The sequence below is a fragment of the Oncorhynchus tshawytscha genome, unplaced genomic scaffold (assembly GCF_018296145.1).
Source record: "Oncorhynchus tshawytscha isolate Ot180627B unplaced genomic scaffold, Otsh_v2.0 Un_contig_766_pilon_pilon, whole genome shotgun sequence".
Lineage (NCBI taxonomy): Eukaryota > Metazoa > Chordata > Actinopteri > Salmoniformes > Salmonidae > Oncorhynchus > Oncorhynchus tshawytscha.
The window spans coordinates 2,257,433-2,279,439 of NW_024609833.1; the positions used below are offsets into that span (position 1 = coordinate 2,257,433).

The 22,007-nt window shown below is 42.4% G+C and overlaps 2 protein-coding genes across 3 annotated transcripts in view; both read right to left on the bottom strand.

Moving 5' to 3' along the window:
* Positions 1-3,951, bottom strand: part of ddx31 (DEAD (Asp-Glu-Ala-Asp) box polypeptide 31) — a 77,133-nt gene extending 73,182 nt beyond the window's left edge. The window contains exons 1-4 of the mRNA XM_024418341.2: positions 3,850-3,951; positions 3,399-3,530; positions 2,375-2,709; positions 2,002-2,077 (exon numbers count right to left, since the gene is read on the bottom strand). Of these exons, the coding sequence (XP_024274109.2) occupies positions 2,002-2,077; positions 2,375-2,709; positions 3,399-3,530; positions 3,850-3,891 (585 nt within the window). The 5' untranslated portion in view covers positions 3,892-3,951. The remainder of the gene's footprint in view (positions 1-2,001; positions 2,078-2,374; positions 2,710-3,398; positions 3,531-3,849) is intronic.
* A 12,433-nt stretch (positions 3,952-16,384) lies between these two features.
* The window catches only part of ak8 (adenylate kinase 8), a 66,576-nt gene continuing 60,953 nt past the window's right edge, over positions 16,385-22,007 (bottom strand). For both annotated transcript variants that reach the window (XM_042319585.1, XM_042319584.1), the window contains 2 exons: positions 17,688-17,768; positions 16,385-16,750 (listed from right to left, as the gene is read on the bottom strand). In XM_042319585.1, coding sequence (XP_042175519.1) covers positions 16,516-16,750; positions 17,688-17,768 — 316 coding nt within the window. In that variant the 3' untranslated portion in view covers positions 16,385-16,515. The remainder of the gene's footprint in view (positions 16,751-17,687; positions 17,769-22,007) is intronic.

Genomic DNA, 22,007 nt, shown 5'->3' on the forward strand with positions numbered 1-22,007 from the left:
CACACCTGCGTTAATGCGTACGCACCTGCGTTAATGCATGCTGCGTTAATGCATGCACTGCGTGTGCATGCGTTGTGCATACGCGCACCTGCGTTAATGCATACTGCGTTGTGCGTACACGCGTGTGCGTTATGCATGCGTTTATGCATGCCCACACACACGTATACACACACACACACACGTATACATACACACACACACACGTATACATACACACACACACGTATACATACACACACACACGTATACATACACACACACACGTATACATACACACACACGTATACATACACACACACACGTATACATACACACACACACGTATACATACACACACACACGTATACATACACACACACACGTATACATACACACACACACACGTATACATACACACACACACGTATACATACACACACACACGTATACATACACACACACACGTATACATATACACATATATTTTTTTGTTTGTTTAATCAGACCAGAGGACATTTCTCCAAAAAGTACAATATTTGTCCCCTGTGCAGTTGCAAACCGTAATCTGTTTTTTTTATGGACGTTTTGGAGCAGTGGCTTCTTCCTTACGGAGCGGCCTTTCAGGTTACGTTGAATATAGGACTCGTTTTACTGTGGATATAGAACCAGACTTGAGGTCTACAATTTGTTTTCTGAGGTCTTGGCTGATTTCTTTTGATTTTCCCATGATGTCAAGCAAAGAGGCATTGCGTTTGAAGGTAGGCCTTAAAATACATCCACAGGTACACCTCCAAATGACTCACAAATTATGTCAATTAGCCTATCAGAAGCTTCTAAAGCCATGACATCATTTTCTGGAATTTTTCAAGCTGGTTAAAGGCACAGTCAACTTAGTGTATGTAAACTTCTGACCGACTGGAATTATGATACAGTGTATTATAAGTAAAATAATCTGTCTGTAAACAATTGTTGGAAAAATGACTTGTGTCATGCACAAAGTAGATGTCCTAACCCGACTGGCCAAAACTATAGTTTGTTAACAAGAAATTTGTGGAGTGGTTGAAAAATGAGTTTTAATGACTGCAACCTAAGTGATTTGCCAAGGATATAAAGCGCTCAACAAGTCATCGTTGTTAAGTTGAAAAAAAAAATGGCAGAGAAATGCAAGCGACAGCAGCTGATGTGCTATGCTTTAAGCTGACCCAACGTTACAACGTAGCGATTAGTGCTTTGGAAACATACTAAATGCTGCGTATACATCTAACTTCATCAGCAAGCTGTCAAACAGTGCTGTGCCCAACATTTTTTTTAAATTACCTTTATTTAACAAGGCAAGTCAGTTAAGAACAAATTCTTATTTTCAATGACGGCCTAGGAACAGTGGGTTAACTGCCTGTTCAGGGGGAGAACGACAGATGTGTACCTTGTCAGCTCGGGGATTTGAACTTGCAATGCTCTAACCACTAGGCTACCCTGCCGCCCCCATCCTTTGCTAGCTATCTAAAATCCCATCCATGTGTTTGTCAGTGAAGCTAGCTAGCAGCAGGCATGCTACAACAAGCTAAATCAGTTGATGAAATCCCTGGAGACCGATATACTTGCACATAATTTGGGCAGGAGAAAGATAAATGTTGTCTTTACAACTTTCTCAACACCTTTCAGAGTGTGCGTCTGTTCCAGTGCCCGTGTTTAATAGCGAATGAGTCATGCACAAGACCAGTTGAGACCATGCTCGCAAACAGATTTTGAAATATTGATAAGTGGCAGTTGGGACGTAGAGCATGCATCGTCTCAATGTTGATTTTGGCCAAAATAATTTCAGACTTGAGTGTTCACGATCGAACACAACAGCAAGAGGCCACTCAATAATGGGCTTAGGGGCCAAGCATTCGATTTATGATTCAGCCTATGACTGCGGTAGGTAGTATTTCATTGCACCCTAGCGGTCATAGGCAAGAGGACCATATTCTGCATTATGAATTCACGTTTTCCCTTTGTCACATCCCTAGTTTAGGTGCTCACCAGGTGGGGGTGAAGGTCCAGCTCCGCAAATGAGTCGCTGGTGAAGACTTTCTCCTTCAGCTGGGTCACAGCAGGCCTGCAGTCACAGCCAGTGAAGGGGTTAATACTACCAAACAACATTTCACTAAACAGGAGTAACAAACCCTCTAACCCTACACCCAAGCTTGTTTTTTCTTAGACTGTACTATCATGATAAATAATTGTATTTGTAGTAAGTCTTGGACCTTAGACATGTTTTCAGCAAACCATTAGTGGTGTATAGAAAGTAGACTATTTGAATAAAGGCTTGATTCAAGATCGAAACCACATAGGTCAACAGCCAGGTGCAACATTACCAACTCAACACCCTCCCATCATCATTGAAAGAACTTACCTGTGGACGTCTGGGATATCTGGGTTATTTCTAAAGAGGGACGAAGTCTTTATGAACACACCGTCCTCTCCTCCTTTGTGTTCCCCAACATGTTTACTTTTCTGAGTCATTTTTGTCTGGGCTTTGAATCTCTGGGCAGGTTTTGGGGTCTCAGGGGACAAGGCTTTGGCTGCATCCTTTGGTGCTGGCTTTCGGACAGGGTTTTTATGGGTTGGTACATCCTCTTCTTCCATGTCCTCGGGGGGCTGTTGGTCCTTGGTCTTAGGCCCATTGAACTGTTGTTTATTAGGTAACCCTTTCTGTATTCCTGAGTATTTTCGTTTCTGTGCTTTTTTCTGGAAATTAAAACAAAAACATGTAATATCTATTCAGAGATGAACTGAGAACAAGGTAACAAAAGGAGTTAGGTAGTTTGCAAGTGCTGTGCTGACAATGATTGGTCAACCTTGCCGGATTCAGTGGGGTTGGGTTAAATGTGGTAGACACATTTCAGTTTAAGGAATTCAGTTGTACAACTGACTAGTTATCCCGCTTTCCCAAGTACGTCAACTCCAGAATGAGTTAATCCATGGAGTTGAGAGCAGACTAATTATAAAAATAAAAACTGATTCGCTATGCAGCCGATATTTTCCAAATGTAAACCCTTATCATGTTCTTATGTTTGTCCTCTGTTGCTTAATGCCACCGTTTGCTGAAACCATACTTTATAATAAAACGTTAATCAAATATAACCTCAGCGGGAATGTTCATTCATGTGCCAATTTAATCTCAACAAGTAAACAGTCGGTTGTTGTATTTGATTCACGTTTTATTTTAAAAAAGTATGACTTCCGAAAACAAATAAAGGCACACAGAGGAAAACGTAGGTACACTGTATGAACAACTGCATAGCGAGTCGGAGGTTCATTTTTTTTAAAAAGCTATAGTTTGTACTCAAATCCGTGAATAAAATCACCGTGGAGTTGAGGTACTTGGCAAAGATTTAACAAAACTCGTGACATTGTTGTGACCCGAGTTTACCTACCAAAGCCCATTTCTCCTGAGACGTTGGTCTCTGATAACTCTTCGAGTGACATGCTGGAGCTGTGTCAGACGAGAGGTTCAACATCAACGTATCCTCTGCCATGGTGACTGGTGGGATGCGATACACGTCCCTCTGCAACACACACAAAAATGATCCCATAGCTAGCTAGTTGTACATGTCTGCTACAGCTAAATGTGACATTATGACATAATGTGAATGTAAAGTTAATCCAAATGTGTCAGTCCTAGGCATTACATGTTACCTTTACCAGTCTAGTGCTATGATCTGAGGCACCGATTCACACGTGTGTGCAGTTAGCTAACTTAGCTAGCTAGCTATTGAAAACGTGTCCTGCTAACGTTACCCTGAAAGTCAGCAGTCTTCCCCCTCCACGTTGGTCTCACAAATAATATAGTGGTGCAATTAGTCGACTGAATTTCAATTTACCCACAATCAGTACAAAAAACGTTTTTGTTGTTTTTAGATCAAGCATGGATGTCCTGGATTTGGGTAACTTCCCTTTCCAACGTCACTTCCTTGGGCGTTCCCTTCTGTTCAAGCGCATCGATTTTGACCAAAAGCTAGACGGGACCACATGTCTAGACGGGTTACAGCTTTTGTCAAATTGACATCAAAAGTTGATAAACAAATAAAATAGCTAACCCAAACCCTTTTCCTAACATTAACCTAATTATCCTAACCTTTTGCGTAAGTTATCCTAAACCTGCTACTAACCAATCAGTATAAAATCTAATGAAGAATTTTCAAAAATTGCTTTACCCACCTGTATTCTGGCTCTGGCCCAACCAATGGGTGCGCACAATACCGTCTGGAGCACGCCAAATAAAAATGTGATTAACATTTTTTTCTTTACATTTCAAACAATCCATTTATATTTTGCAATGGGGCTATACATTTGGGTGAGTTTTTTTTCTCGCCTGAGTAGCCTCGTTTCACTGCAAAAAATAAAATTAAACCATCGAGTGTTCAGCAGAATAAAACACAATGTCACATACAGATGGCCTTGTCAAATAATTAACATCCAATCACATTAACCATTACTCTCTCGCGGGAATTCCACTAACGGTCCATATGTAACCAAACGTAGCTGATGCTCATGTTGGTGTCTGTACTGATGGTGCAAAAGCCATGACAGGGAGACATACAGTAGTGGAGTGGTAATGCGCGTGCATCCCGACGCCACTTGGGTACACTGCACCATCCACCGAGAGGCTCTTGCTGCCAAAGGAATGCCTGACAGCTTGAAAGACGTTTTGGACACGACAGTGAAAATTGTTAACTTTGTTAAAGCAAGGCCCCTGGTGTATTTTCTGCACTATGCAATGGTATGGGCAGCGACCATGTAACGATTTTACAACATACAGAAGTGCGCAGTATTGACATGTTTTTTTTTGTTGTTGAGAGAGGAGCTTAAAGTTTTCTTTACTGACCATAATTTTCACTTGTCTGAACGCTTGCATGATGACGAGTTTCTCACACGACTGGCCTATCTGGCTGATCTTTTTCTCACCTGAATGATCTGGATCCAGGATTACAGGGACTCTCTGCAACTATATTCAATGTGTGGGACAAAATTGAGGCTATGATTAAGAAGTTGGAGCTCTTTGTCTGCAATAACACACAGGTCTTTCCATCATTGTATGATTTTTTGTGTGCAAATGAACTCAAGCTTACAGACAATGTCACATTTGATAAACGAGGCACCTGAGTGAGTTGGGTGCGCAATTACACAGATACTTTCCGAAATGGATGACACAGTCAACTGGATTCGTTATCCCTTTCATGCCCTGCCTCCAGTCCACTTACCGATATCTGAACAAGAGAGCCTCATCGAAATTGCAACAAGCAGTTCTGTGAAAATTGAATTTAATCAGAAGCCACTGTCATTTTCTGGATTGGGCTGTGCTCAGAGTATTCCGCCTTGAAAAATCGCACTGTTAAGACACCGATACCCTTTGCAACCACGTACCTATGTGAGAGGGGATTCTCGGCCCTCACTAGCATGAAAACTAAATACAGGGACAGACTGTGTGTGGAAAATGATTTAAGACAGAGACTCTCTCCAATACAACCCAACATTGCAGAGTTATGTGCATCCTTTCAAGCACACCCTTCTCATTAACCTGTGGTGAGTTATTCACAATTATTGATTAACAAATAAAGTTTTATATGTAACATGACTAAATAAAGAGCAACATTATTGATTATTATTATTATATTATTATTTGTGCCCTGGTCCGGTAAGAGCTCTTTTTCACTTCCCACGAGCCAGGTTGTGACAAAAACTCAATTACAATTATTCTTATGTTTAATAAATGTATAGTGTGCATGTGTGGCAGGCTTACAATGATGGCAAAAAAACTACATTTGAAAGTAAGCTGACCCTGGTGCTAGAGGGGGCACGCAGCTGGAGGTTGAATGTTTGAAGGGGTACGGGACTATAACAAATTTGGGAACCACTGGTCTAGATAGCATAAAAATTCCATTCTAGAAATCGTTGAGGAGGAACTCAGTTCCAGACTCAAGTACCGTTTACATGCTAAGTAATAATTCAATATTAAACTATAGCAGTAGGCAGATTAAGCAGTAGTCTTTTTTACTCCTTTTTCTCCCCAATTTTGTGATATCAAATTGGTAGTTACAGTCTTGTCCCATCGCTGCAACTCCCGTACGGACTTGGGAGAGGCGACCCCGCCAAGCCGCACTGCTTTTTGACACACTGCTCGCTTAACCCGCAAGCCAGCCGCACCAATGTGTTGGAGGAAACAGCCCACCACAGGAGTTGCTAGAGCACGATGGGACAAGGACATCCTGGCCGGCCAAACCCTCCCGTAACCCAGACGATGGTAGGCCAATTGTGCGCCACCTCATGGGTCTCCCGGTCCTGGCCGTTTGCAACACAGCCCGGGATCGAACCCGGATCTGTAGTGACGCCGCTAGCACTGCGATGCAGTGCCTTAGACCACTGCTCCACCCAGGAGGCTAAACACGTGGTTTTCTGAGTAATCTTTCAAATTATTAGGACATGTAAACACATTGATCAGCGTTCCATCTGTGTATTTGATCAGCGCATGTACTAGCACTAGTTGAGCGAGCTTCAAACTTTAGTCCAAGTGAAGTGAGTTCGGAAAAACTGAATGTATGCATCTTAGGTTGTGCCTACTTGAAACATAACGGAGGTTCATTGTCAATCCGACTTCTGCATTCCGACCAGCATTTACGCTGATATGGCCTCTGCAGAAGTGAGTATCACATACTTCTTGCACTTTGCCGAGCAGCACAGAGCTGTTGTAAAGAAAGTTGTCAAGGAAGTGAGTTTGTGTTTATACAGAACCTACTGCCCTCACCTACCGTCAACCAATTATGTCAATGCGAAGCTTTACCGAGCCCTCCATATTGTTACAAAATTTGAGATGCACATTGCAATGTGGTAGGGTCTCTGCAAGCCTCCAGAGGTTCCACAATTGCGTCACTCCATCCATACGGCGCCTCCGACCACATTTCAGATCAAGCATGCATTGGCTCTTACATGCCACTATCAGAATATGAAGATTGCATCGAAGAGACAGGTCTAGATGCACAGAAGTTGATTGGTGGTCTGAATGTGTTCAGATCTGGTTGACCACTTTCGGAGGTGGTCAATGATGCATTGTGTTCAGATCTCTCAGAGCCAATTTATGCTTGATCCGAAAATGTATCAGAGAATGTGGTCAGAGGCTGTATGGATAGTGTGACGCAATGAGGAAAGGCCAAATTGAGCTCCATACTGCATCGCCATGCACCTCTCTCAAATTGTGTAACAATGTGGAGGGCTCCGCATTGACATGATTATTTGACAGTTGGTGAGGGAGGGAGGTCCTGTATAAACACCAACTCACTTCCTTGACCACTTCCTTCACAACAGCTCTACGCTGCTTGGCGAAGCGCATGAAGTATGAATGCCCTGACTTTTGCAGAGGCCATATCACAGTAAATGCTGCAAGGTCAATGCAGATGTCTGACTGACCATGCAGTGCCTTCAAGGGGTTTGCACAGAATAGACAAACAGGGCAGGTGGAGCGTACCACAGTGTTGCAATGTTGTTTTTCGGGGCACCTGGCTTGTCCAGGAGGCTGCCCGATCAACTTTCATCCTGTGCACAAAACACGTTTAGCTAGGCCAGATGATTATAATAATTCTTTTACTTTTTTATCAATTTTTCTCCCCAATTTCATGGTATCCAATTGGGAGTTACAGTCTTGTCTCATCGCTGCAACTCAAGTACAGACTTGGGAGAGGCAAAGATCGAGAGCCATGCGTCCTCCGAAACACGACCCAACCAAGCCGCACTGCTTCTTGACACAATGCCCGCTTAACCCGGAAGCCAGTCACACCAATGTGTCGGAGGAAACACCATACACCTGGTGACCGTGTCAGCGTGAGCTCGATGGGACAAGGACATTCCTGCCGGCCAAACCTTCCCCTATCCCGGATGACGCTGTGCCAATTGTGCGCCGCCCCATGGATTTCCCGGTAGCGAGCCAGGATTTCTAGTGGCACAGCTAACAACTACTATGCAGTGCCTTAGACCACTGCGCCACTCAGGAGGCCTAGCCGGGCCAGATTAATCGAATCCCCTCACTGAGTAAGGTTACATGCACATAATAATGCAATTATTGTGGATATTCAGATTAATATAATAGTTTGATTAAACCGTTTACATGCTTTGCAAGAAGAACGATGTCCCTAATAATCCTGTTTACATGGACACATCTGAAATCAGGCTATCTAATGGCACTCTAATTAATTCAGAAAATCGCCAATAAAAATAAATGTTCTACCACAGAGACCATGTTATTTTTGGGAAGTATATTTGATTCTGAGTTCAGACATATAAAGTTTGTATGTGAAAACTAATTCTAAAGCCGTGCCTAGACTTGGTAGTTCATGCAGCTTAATTATTCTGATCATAGAGTTCTTCTGATCATGGAATTCCGAACACGTCATGCATCTACACCTACATTTAAATGTGTCTACCATGAAAAACAGTGTGTCCGGGATTCCCTTTTCCCAAACTATATTCAAATGCCAGTATGCATTCTACAAACTGATGGCAGTAGCTAACCTCTGTAGTTAGCTAGCAAGCAATGCAAAAGGTATTGCAACTGGATTAGCATAACAACTAAATATTAGCTAACTGGCCAGCAAGCATGTTCCTCATGCTAGGAAAGTATTTCCTCCAACATTATACTGGAGACTTGTGGGAGGATGATGATGTCGCCCACTGTAGGCGTTTTCATTCTTGTCCAGACTGAGGACCGCCAGAGGCTTAGCAATTGCGGCACACCATCCATACAGCGCCTCTGAACACATTTCGGATCAAGCACGAGTTGGTTCTTATTAATGCGCACAGCAAAGCCAGCTCAAAACAAAAGTGACTTAATTATCATGTGGAGTAATGAGTAGGATTCTGTTTTCACATGAAAAACAGATTGTTTTTGATAAAAACGCATTACCTGCCTTCCCAATGAAAACTAGTTGGACAATTAAAACATATATTTAATGGAAAATAATTGTTGTATGTTTCTGGACGATGCACTGCCTTGTTGACAACATTACTGAGCGGGGCGGATTACTTTTCATTTTGAGAAGGGCACTCCAGAAAAATATGTGTATTCACTCACTATGAGCTGTCTTTGAACGTTACCTTCCAGTAGTACCTTCCATGTACAATGGGGCAAAAAAGTATTTAGTCAGCCACCAATTGTGCAAGTCTTCCCACTTAAAAAGATGAGAGAGGCCTGTAATTTTCATCATAGGTACACTTCAACTATGACAGACAGAATTAGAAAAAAAAATCCAGAAAATCACATTGTAGGATTTTTAATGAATTTATTTGCAAATTATGGTGGAAAATAAGTATTTGGTCAGCTACAAACAAGCAAGACTTCTGGCTCTCACAGACCTGTAACTTCTTCTTTAAGAGGCTCCTCTGTCCTCCACTCGTTACCTGTATTAATGGAACCTGTTTGAACTTGTTATCAGTATAAAAGACACCTGTCCACAACCTCAAACAGTCACACTCCAAACTCCACTATGGCCAAGACCAAAGAGCTGTCAAAGGACACCAGAAACAAAATTCTAGACCTGCACTAGGCTGGGAAGACTGAATCTGCAGTAGGTAAGCAGCTCGGTTTGAAGAAATCAACTGTGGGAGCAATTATTAGGAAATGGAAGACATACAAGACCACTGATAATCTCCCTCGATCTGGGGCCCCACGCAAGATCTCACCCCGTGGGGTCAAAATGATCACAAGAACGGTGAGCAAAAATCCCAGAACCACACGGAGGGACCTAGTGAATGACCTGCAGAGAGCTGGGACCAAAGTAACAAAGTCTACCATCAGTAACACACTACGCTGCCAGGGACTCAAATCCTGCAGTGCCAGACGTGTCCCCCTGCTTAAGCCAGTACATGTCCAGGCCCGTCTGAAGTTTGCTAGAGAGCATTTGGATGATCCAGAAGAAGATTGGGAGAATGTCATATGGTCAGATGAAACCAAAATATAACTTTTTGGAAAACTCAACTCGTCGTGTTTGGAGGACAAAGAATGCTGAGTTGCATCCAAAGAACACCATACCTACTGTGAAGCATGGGGGTGGAAACATCATGCTTTGGGGCTGTTTTTCTGCAAATGGGCCAGGACGACTGATCCGTGTAAAGGAAAGAATGAATGAAAGAAAGAAAATCTTTGGAGGGAGTTGAAAGCCTGTGTTGACCAGCAACAGCCCCAAAACATAACTGCTCTAGAGGAGATCTGCAATGGAGGAATGGGCCAAAATACCAGCAACAGTGTATGAAAACCTTGTGAAGACTTACAGAAAATGTTTGACCTCTGTCATTGCCAACAAAGGGTATATAACAAAGTATTGAGATAAACTTTTGCTATTGACCAAATACTTAATTTCCACCATAATTTGCAAATAAATTCATTAAAAATCCTACAATGTGATTTTCTGGATTTTTTTCCCTAATTTTGTCTGTCATAGTTGAAGTGTACCTATGATGAAAATTATAGGCGTCTCTCATCTTTTTAAGTGGGAGAACTTGCACAATTGATGGCTGACTAAATACTTTTTTGCCCCACTGTATGTAATGTTAAGTTTTTCATAAATGTAAATGGTAGCTAACGTTAGCTACCTTAATTTATAAAAAAATTCATTCAATTTTCCCTTACAAAAAAAGTTTGCCGTTTTGAAACTGCAGTAGAAGAGCAGTAACTGCAGTAATATTTTGGAGGCAGTAATTGCAGAATAACTGCAGTGTACTGCAGTTGAAGTTTTGGACGCAGTATTGGAGCATACTGCAGAAAGATTGCACTTTAACTGCAGTTATACTGCATTGTACTGCAGTTAAACTGCACTCTGACTAAAATATTTTTTTGTAATAGAAGTATTATTTATAATTGAATATTTGAAATGTAAATATCAAGTCATGGCTGTTCTAGTAGTTATGTAATTCCAACATGTATAGTGTTAAAAGACTCCTTTAGAAACCCCCACTCATCCTTATATGGTTCCTTTTGAAACACCCACACCTTGACACCCCCACTTCCCTGAGAGATGCACTCTTGGCATTCTCTCAACCAGCTTCATGAGGAATGCTTTTCCAACAGTCTCAAAGGAGTTCCCACATACGCTGAGCACTTGTTGGCTGCTTTTCCTTCAATCTGCAGCCCCATCCATCCCAAACCATCTCAATTGGGTTGAGGTCGGAGGATTGTGGAGGCCAGGTCATCTGATGCAGCACTCCATCATTCTCCTTCTTGGTCAAACAGCCCTTACTGGAGGTGTGTTGGGTCATTGTCCTGTTGAAAAACAAATGACAGTCCCACAAAGCACAAACCAGGTGTGATGGTGTATAGCTACAGAATTCTGTGGTAGCCATGCTGGTTAAGTGTGCCTTGAATTCTAAATAAATCACAGACAGTGTCACCAGCAAAGCACCCCCAAACCCTCACTCCTCCTTCTCCCTGCTTCACGGTGGGAACCACACATACTCTGCGTCTCACAAAGACATAGCGGTTGGAACCAAAAATCTCAAATTTGGATTAATCTGACCAAAGGACAGATTTCCACTGGTCTAATGTCCATTTGTGTTTCTTGGCCAAAGCAAATCTCTTCATATTATTAGTGTCCTTTAGTGGTGGTTTCTTTGCAGCAATTCGACCATGAAGGCCTGATTTACGTAGTCTCCTCTGAACAGTTGATGTTGAGATATGTCTGTTACTTGAGCTCTGTGAAGCATTTATTTGGGCTGCAATTTCTGAGGCTGGTAACTGTAACTAACGTATCCTCTGCAGCAGTGGTAACTCTGCGTCCTCCTTTCCTGTGGTGGGCCCCATGAGAGCCAGTTTCATCATAGCGCTTGATGGTTTTTGAAGCATTGAAGGTCCCCAAGAACACAGTGGATTCCATCATTCTTAAATGGAAGACATTTGGAACCACCAACACTAGAGCTGGCCGCCCGGTCAAACTGAGCATTCGGGGGAGAAGGGCCTTGGTCAGGGAGGTGACCAAGAACCCGATGGTCACTCTGACACACTGTGGAGATGGGATAATCTTTCAGAAGGACAACCATCTCTTCAGCAATCCACCAATCAGGCCTTTATGGTAGAGTGGCCAGACGGAAGCCACTCCTCAGTAAAGCCACATGAGAGCCCGCTTGGAGTTTGCCAAAAGACACCTAAAGACTCTCAGACCATGAGAAACAAGATTCTCTGGCCTGATGAAACCAAGATTGAATGCCAAGCGTCACGTCTGGAGGAACCCTGGCACCATCCCTACGGTGAAGCATGGTGGTGGCAGCATCATGTGGTGTTTATGTTTTTCAGCTAGAAGGTGCTAAAAGACTGGTCAGGGTCGAGGAAAATATGAACTGAGCAAAGTATAGAGAGATCCTTGCTGAACCTGCTCTAGAGTGCTCAGGACCTCAGACTGGGGCGACGGTTCACCTTCCAACAGGACAACGATCCAAGGCCACTGCCAAGACAACGCAGGAGTGGCTTTGGGACAAGTCTCTGAATGTCCTTGAGCCAGAGCCCAGACTTGAACCTGATCAAACATCTCTGGAGAGACCTGACAATAGCTGTGCAGCGATGCTCCACATACAACCTGACAGAGCTTGAGAGGATCTTCAGAGAAGGGAGAAACTCCCAAATACAGGTGTGCCAAGCTTGTAACGTCATACCCAAGAAGACTTGAGGCTGTAACTGCTGCCAAAGGTGCTTCAACAAAGTACTGAGTAAAGGGTCTGAATACTTATGTTAATGTAATATTAAGGTTTCATTTTTTTTCAATAAATTTGCACAAAAACAACAGTTCTTGCTTTGTTATTATGGGGTATTGTGTGTAGATTGATGGGGGGGGACTATTAATCAATTTTAGAATAAGGTTGTAATGTAGCAACATGTGGAATAAGTCAAGGGGTCTGAATACTTTCCGAATGCATTGTACTTTATATTACACCGTGCTCAATATTTGTTCGCGTATTTGGATTTTCAAATCATCTGATCCATAGTCCTACTTTCTCATGTGTTCTCTGTCGTGCTTTCATTTTTACCAGGTCCCTATGGGCACTGGTCAAAAACATGGTCAATAGTAGTGCACTAAATAGGGAATAGGGTGTCATTTGGGACATAGACCAGAATGTAATTTGTCAAAATGTAAGTTTGAAATAAAGACTGTCTTTGAAACACTCGTTATTTATGAAATATTCTCAGAATAATTATTCAATAAAATTCTTAGACAAAAAATTGAATACTGTACATAAAAGGAATCCTCCTCATCAACTTAAGTAAAACAAATAATCTTATTCATATCCCAGACACTTCTACAGTATAACCCTTTCCTTGGCTTTTGTAGAGGTATGGATAGAGATGTATACATATGAAAGTGGACATGATCCTCTGGGTCCCTACTCATCGACTCCCAGTCCCATCTTTTATCATGAGGCAGTCACCTCGGTGTTACCCAACCCATTGCTTGCTTTGGGGACTGTATGTAGCCTACTGCTCCCCCGGCACATGTTCTCAACTAAGGGTTAATAATATTTAACTATGTGCACTCTGACCTCACTAATTAAAATGAATCTCACATCTGCCCACAGGATCGGGCCCTCATTACTGTGCCATGTCATTAGACCAACAAGGCCCTTGGGAGGGAGGTATTCAATATGTGTCATGACTCTCATGTGAGGACCCAAAGATCAGGTTACAATGGATCAATGTCTACAGAGCCCTCTCACCCACAGAGGGGAGGAGGGATTGGTGTTGGGGTTTTATGACACCTCATGCCAATCGTAAATTGTATGCAGCAGACAACTCCTTTTGGTCTCTAGTACTGGTGATTGGAATCGCTTTGTTACAGAAGATTTTGCTGCCCAAAAACTCTAATGTCCAAAAGTGAACACTGGGACAATATTTTCAATATCCGAATGTGGGGAACGATGAGAGATGGAATATGGGAAATGAATGTCTATTTTGTGACGTAATTAAAAATGGTATAAAAGTAATATAATGAAAATATTGTAACTTGAAGAGCTTTCACACTGTGTATGTCAGGTTTACATCCTTTATGATGTGTCGGAAATATCAAGGATGAAGTTGTTTTTGTTAAGATATGAATGATCGTTTAGTGTTCTAACAAGTTCATAGTTTTGATGATACATTGCCAGTAACTAGCCACACCCAAGGGAGCTCAGAAAGCATGTCAGTATGACGGAAACACCCCTTTTAACCTAAGTGTATAAAATATTGAGTTAAGAATTAACATACCAGACTAGGACTTAAGCTGCAGCTAGGTCACGACCCTGAAAATCAACACGAGTTGAAGACGACAAAGTAGCCTCTAACAATCAATGTTACGGTAGAGTAGCTGTTCTAAGTACTGTATCTAAGAAAGTGAATTTAAGTAGGACCATCCGGTTATTCTCTTCAAATCATCATTGACTACACTGCTCTCATCACCCCAATGGGGATCATCGACACGGCTGATTAGTTGTCCTCAGAAGACCACTCTTCCAGAAAGAGTGAAAGTAAACACAGACAACTAAGAAGAAGGACATTGTGACCTCTTGTGGACAATCAGAACCTTACACTTAAGAACTAAGGAGAAGGCCCAATCGAACCCTTTTTACGAAGCGGAAGCCTTTTCACGAAGGCCTGGATCCAACAGAGAGTAACATGCATTACTCGGGGAAAAGTGTTATGATTGCTATGAGAGTAGTTCCCAAATGTATCTATATGTTGTCTCTCTTTCTCTTTAACTCTCCATCTTTTGTAACAAGTGTCATATTGTGTTAGTCTGCTAGGGACCTGTTTTCATTGTATTAAGTTTCTAATAAATAACCTATACCATGCGTGTGTGTATCCTGTGTTATCCTTTAGTTAGTTAGTAAATAAATAATCAAATCAATGTGTGTGTTACGGGATGATCAGCAAAACTCGGCTTTGTGCAGATTCAAGTCTGCGACACATTCAGAATGAGACTGACATGAGGTAATGATTAATAAGTGACTGTTATCGATATATAACATATATTTAGAGTTTAATTCGGGAGATGGTAACTATAAACAACTTCTTCCGTGGTGCCCCAAATTCCTAATGAGTTAATTGTTAAATTATTAATTTAATCGGGGAACAATTAAACATAGTTGATTCGATAAATCACAGACATCACATTAATGAAAGTCAAGTCATGTCACGACAAATACAACATCATAATATGGAGCAAGTTCTTTGTTAACTTACATTCAGAAAACATGCTTTGTCGTGGTATTGTTTGAGTTGATTGACAAGTCCATTTTCTGAGTTGAGACCAACAACGAATACAGAACTTCGAAATAGATTCTGATGCTTATGATAAGATGGACAAGTCTGTCTTCTCACCTGCATTTACAGGTAGTCTGCATTTACACTACAGACTAAAATATCAAGTAAGCAATCCCCCACATCATGAAAACAGACTTGTCTACTAAATAAATCAGAACTACACTGATTAGTGGAACACAAAAAAATAAAGAGGGCATGGGATTTGGTTGCTTTACTCTAGAGTACAAACTTTCAAACACCACCACATAAAAAAATCCCACGACTAAAATATTCAAGGGAGATGCATATTATGTTCAAACTCATCTGCAGTATTGAAATCTGCCTGGACCAGTCATTGGGGACTTTGAAAAATCTGCCATATTAACATCTTTGTTTAACTGCTGCACTTAAGTCTCCCTGATTGCTAACTAATGGCTCCCCTGTACAGAGGACTTGAACCAAGCAGCAGTGTTACTTCTATATGGTAATAAAGCAGAGTTAACCAGTGCACCTTGTGAAGATTAGGGCCAGGAGCAGTGGTGAGAAAAGTACTCAATTGTCATACTTGAGTAAAAGTAAAGATACCTTAATATAAAATGACTCAAGTAAAGGTGAAAGTCACCCAGTAAATTCTACTTCAGTAAAAGTCTAAAAGGATTTGGTTTTAATTATACTTAGGTATCAAAAGTAAATGTACAAATCATTTCAAATTCCTTATATTAAGCAAAACAGACGACATCATTTTCTTTTCTTTTTTTGTGTACGGATAGCCAGGGTCACACTCCATCACTCAGACATAATTTACAAACGAAGCATTTGTGTTTAGTGAGTCCGCCAGATCAGGTGCAGTAGGGAGGATCAAAGATGTTCTCTTGATAAGTGTGTGAATTGGACCATTTTCCTGTCAAGTACTTTTGGGTGTCAGGGAAAATGTATGGAGTAAAAAGTACATTATTTTCTTTAGGGATGTAGTGAAGTAAAAGTTAAAAAAGTACAGATACCCCCCAAAAACGACTTCAGTAGTACTTTAAAGTATTTAAAAGAAGTTTACACCACTGGTCAGGAGGCCACAGACAAAGTGGATGTGGAAACAAATGACAACGATGACGGCTTCAGTGGCTTTGAACAATAAACTCCTTTTATTTCTACAATTAAGATTCCAATACGTTATACTAACTAAAAAGGATCTTCACTCTGCTTGTGTTAATGTAAAAATCATGAGGGTGGGTGGGGGTCTCGATTAGAATTCAGGCGTCGTTTTGAAGACGTCTGACTAGACGACTCTCTAGGGACTCAAAGACGGTGTGTGGGTCCTGGTCAGCGTTGATATGCACCGCCTCAGGGTAGAGGTCCTGCAGGGAGGAAGCATTGGCCCAGTACTCCTTTAGCTCCCGGAGCAGTTGGGCCTCGGAGTCCTTGGGATTGAACTGCAGACGGGTCTGCACCTCAGGACTGGGGGCTGGCTTATACAGTGAGTGGTATCTGTCGGGCAAAAATAAAGACTAAGAATAACAAAGGATGAGGAATAAACAACAGAGAACTTTGTAAATCAGACTATGGGAACATCCCCATTTAATGGCACCCACTTTTCTATATAGTGGACTACTTTTGACCAGAACCCTATGGGTCTTGGTCAAAAGTAGTGCACTAAATAGGGAATATGGTAACATTTGGGACACAGACTGTGTTTCAAACTCATAAAAGACACACCCTCATCCACCTCGCCTTATGCCCTTAGGGGAATCCCCGCGGCCATATTTGTCGTCGGTCCAAATTATTAGCCAAGCAAGGGAAGTTTGCAACATAAGCCCCTCAGCCCTCGTTTTAAATGGAGTTTGCGAGTGTACAATTATGTTCACTCCGGGACCTGAAACCACCAATAATTCAATTTGCGATCTGCTAAGAAAATTCAGCCAAAACTTAAAACCAACATTAATATGGAGAAGTCAACATACAAGTATAAGTTAAAAGGAATGTAAATAAGTTAGACATTTTGCTACCCTGATGTCACACATACAGATTGTAACTTTCGATTTTCCTGATATAGTAGGATGGCTAACATTCGATGTTTGTGGATGAGTTGTCTTCTAGTCAAGATATGAAATGCAATCATAATTGATTGTAGTGCATATAAGGCACACACAACAGTTCCATGATGACTGAAAACACAATCGTGGGGTTGAACAAGTGACACATTTCCGGTCAGGAGCGGTCCATTTAAAATGTATTCATTCTTCCCTCGGCCCTTGCCCTGCAAGTGTCAACTCGTCAGACATCATGATACGTCATCAGAAGTGTCCACCTAATTTGAGGGCTGAGGGGAGAGGGTGTGTCTTTTAAGAGTTTGGAAGGCAGCCGCTGTCTGTCATAGGGTCAACATCCCCATAAGCCCGAGCAATGACTGCGTCGCATGACTCACCTCTCCCCAGTGACAGGGTCGATTGACCCCAGAGTGACTCTCTCGATGGCCACATCGTCTGTCATCTCCAAAAAGAAGACCCTATGGCGAGAAAGGAAATGAACATTAGATATTACATCCAGAAATAGTTGCAAGGACTGTAATTAGCTGTACGAGCTTCATCTTAGGTTCATTTTAGGATAGGTCTAAAAACATTTCTCCACATACCACTAATGGTCATGTACCCCAAACCCACTCAGGAGACAGCCAAAGTAAATATTTCACCTACTCTGTCCCAAGCACAAGTACAGGAAGTAAAGACCCTGATCCAAAAAACAGAGATGTGTTTTCAGAGGTACCAGGCCGAACTGAGGTTACTGCTCATGATATTGTTTCCATACCAGGGAGAAAAGTGATGAGGCCATATCAGGTACCTGAGGTTCGACAGGCCGCGATTAGAACAGAGACAGAGAAAATGTTGGCAGCTGGAGTGGTCGAAGAGTCACATAGTGAATGGTCTAGCCCAATTGTGATGGTCTCCAAGCCTGATGGGTCTTTGCGGTTCTGTAACGACTTTCTGAAGGTCAATGAAACCTCCAAGTTCGATGCCTACCCCATGCCCCGAGTAGATGAACTGCTGGAGAAAATTGGTAAAGATCGGTACATTACGACCCTGGACCTAACCAAAGTTTACTGGCAAATTCCTCTGACTCCCAGAGCCAAAGAAAAGACAGCCTTTGCAACTCCTGACGGTTTGTTTCATAACACCGTCATGCCATTTGGCTTACACGGGGCCCCAGCCACCTTTCAACGGTCAATGGACAAGGTCCTAAAACCGCACCAAGCGTATGCCGCAGCCTATTTAGATGACGTGGGGATCTACAGCCCAGATTGGGAATCCCACTTCACCCGGGTACAGGCAGTGTTAGACGCCCTTAGGAAGGCACGGCGAACCCTTCTCACGGCGAAACCTGCCAATTTTTACGTGGAGTTAGAGGAAACAGAGTATCTGGGATACACCATGGGAAGAGGGTTAATCAAACCCCAACGTAAGAAGGTGGAAGCAATTAGAGGATGGCCAAAACCAGTAAATAAGAAGCAGGTTCGAGCCTTTCTAGGGTTGACCAGTTACTACCGGAAATTTATTCCAAGTTATGCCACAGTGGCCGCCCCCACTTACCGTCATGACTAGAACCAGAGGACCAAACATGGTAAAATGGGACGAAAGGGCCACCAAAGCATTTAGAACATTACAGGAGGCACTCTGCTGTAATCCAGTGCTGGTGGTACCAGACTTTGAGCGAGAGTTCGTGGTTCAGACGGATGCCTCAGAGGTCGGCTTGGGAGCCGTGCTATCCCAAGAGGTAGAACACCCCATCCTGTTTTTAAGCAGGAAGCTGGAACCACGGGAGGCCAACTACTCAGTCGTTGAGAAAGAGGCGCTGGCAGTAAATTGGGCTCTAGAAAGCCTGAAATCCTACCTGCTAGGGCGCCACTTCACCCTCATCAGTGACCATGCCCCACTCACTTGGATGCATAGGGCTAAAGAGAAGAACGCTCGGGTGATGCGGTGGTTTTTGAGTCTCCAACCGTTTTACTTTGATTTAAACCCAGAGCAGGGAAGGAAATGGAAAATGTGGATGGGTTATCCCGCATGCACGCATATTTTCCTCCGGTAGCTCAACCTAGGGATCGAATCTAGGGGGGAGATGTGTGGCAAAGAAGGGGGTCGAGTGATAAATGGCAGATATGTGAGAGCAGAACTAATAAACGGGCTCTGCCCTCTCACTAAAATGGCCACACCGATCAGAACTAGAGATCACAAAATGTCTGACCGCCAAAACTACTATTCCCAGAAGCAAGGGGAACGCTCAGAAAGTGGGGCCGACCCACAGATAACGGGTCAAGACAAACCAGGAAGAGAGAGAGGAAGGGCTGGAAGGATCTGTGAACCATAGAGAAAGAGACAATATATATCAGCTGGATTTACCATGTATGAGCTGGACTGTTTGGACTTACTTGTTGGCGTTTGGACCTGGACCTACCGAGAACCCAATTTGTGTACCGAACCCTGCTATCCTTGACCTCACCTGCGGCCTGGGTGGACCAGGACAGGGAAACACACAGGTACTGTCCTGTTTGAAAGAACTCTCATTCTGGGGTTATTTTGGTGACGGTTTCCCGCTTAATTTGTGAAACTCTACTAATCTTGAAGAGGTTTGTCACAATACATGAAGAGGTTTGTCACAATACATTGTTAGATACATATACAATATATTTCCTCCAGACAAACAATGATGACCAGTCACCTTTCTTGATATAAAACCCCAAAGTAAGCCACATAAGCCAGTGCCGGGTTTGGGATCGTCAAGGAACAATCACTTAGAGACCATTTCTCTTCCCTTTACTTCCACTTGAGAGAAGATGCCGGTTGGTATGCTTACTTACTACTCCTAAATGATTTTGTCTTCGAAATGTCCCATGAAAACAATAATGTTAATGCCTGAATATCACTGTGCCTAACTGAAATAATCATGAGGGCAGCTAAGAGAAAGTGAATGGATCATGACGGTCTCCTGAGCAGGGACAACTTAATAATCGCGGGAATGTCCACACGGGTCTCTCCCAGGACACGCTGCTGCTTACGTAAAGTGCCTCTAATGGTGTGTTCAGGTGGAGGAACACCATGCTAACTGTCCTCGCCCCCTAGTCCCCGTCATCCCCTTCTAAACACCGGCCCCATAGTGGTGTCTGGAGGATCATAGGATGGTGACCTCTTGACTGCATTCACCGTTTCATAAATGTTTTACATTTACTTCAAGAGGAGAGTATATTGAAGGACCATTTGGAACATTTCAAATTACAAAGGATCAATGACACACACACACACACACTCCTCGGAATATACTGTGTGTGATACAGTATATAGGCCTACTAAAGCCCTTTGATATGCCTTCCATTTCATGATGTTCCCCAAGTGTTCCTAACTGTTACAGATTAAGAGACTGTGGCAGGGATGTCCTGACTGGCACATACTGAACAACATGTCACAGAGCTGTCAATCACCACTGTAAAACATTTCTAGACGAAGATTTTAAATGTATGCCTCGGTGAAAGCTTTGTGTGTGTGTGTGTGTGTGTGTGTGTGTGTGTGTGTGTGTGTGTGTGTGTGTGTGTGTCTGACTATGGTCAATTATTTTGGGGAGAGTGTCTTGAATTTTTTATGAATATTTGTCTTTAAAAAAAATAAAAAAGAACTACTCAGCAAAGCTATTAGAATTAATATTTATGCCACTACATGAAATATTCATGGTTAAACCAAGAAGATAAAAAAAAGACTGATAGGAGAGTCAGTCTGGGTAGGGGGGTTGTAAGAGAAGAGATCATTTACATTGGGTGTTGTTTGTGGAACAGCTTGATGCTCTAAAACAAATGACTTACATAAACAAGAGTGCTCACAAGCGGAGATATGGGGAAAAATTGGAAAGAAACGTAAAGTGTGTGTGCACACTTGAATGAATGCACATGCATTTCTGTCTTTGTGTTTTAGGCATGTGGGTATATAACCTAAATTTGATGAGTGAGGAACGTACACACTGTACAAGTACCTCTTTTCTGCACAAAGACCCTGTCTGCATACCAAAATGGCACCCTATACACTATATAATGCACTTTGGGCTCGGGTCAAAAGTAGTGCACTGGGAAGTAGGGTGCCATTTGGGACGCAGACCTCCTCAACTAAACCAAGAGGCTCCACTCATCTGATCCCCCTGTCTAGAACCAGAACCACCCCCCAACCCCCTGTCCTTATTTCTCCCCATTCCATCTTACCCAAATTAAGAAATTAATGAGGGGCATATTCTTTACAGCCCGCTTTGGCAATGTTTACCACTGATTAAATTAGAATGCAGGCCCTGTTGTATTATTTATAAGCCAATTAGAGGAAGTGTTAATTTGATACAGTCTGCTGGATAGTTAAAATACATCTGAGTGAGAGAGGGGTTGGGGTAGAAAGAGGAAGGCTCAAGCTGACATTTGTCCACAGCTCTCTAGGATTACATGGCTAATTGCCCTGCTTTATCTGTGTGTCACAAATCTGCATGCATATTTCACTGTTCACAAAGACTGATTGTTTAAACTTGTGTAAGGCCTTTAAGGAGCCAAGGTGTGGCCAATGCGGAGTATAGCATAAAGCCCAATGATGGCTTAAAATGTTTGAGGGGTCTGGAGAACACAATAAAATTGCCCAAATATGCCATATACAATGGGGAGAACAAGTATTTGATACACTGCCGATTTTGCAGGTTTTCCTACTTACAAAGCATGTAGAGGTCTGTATTT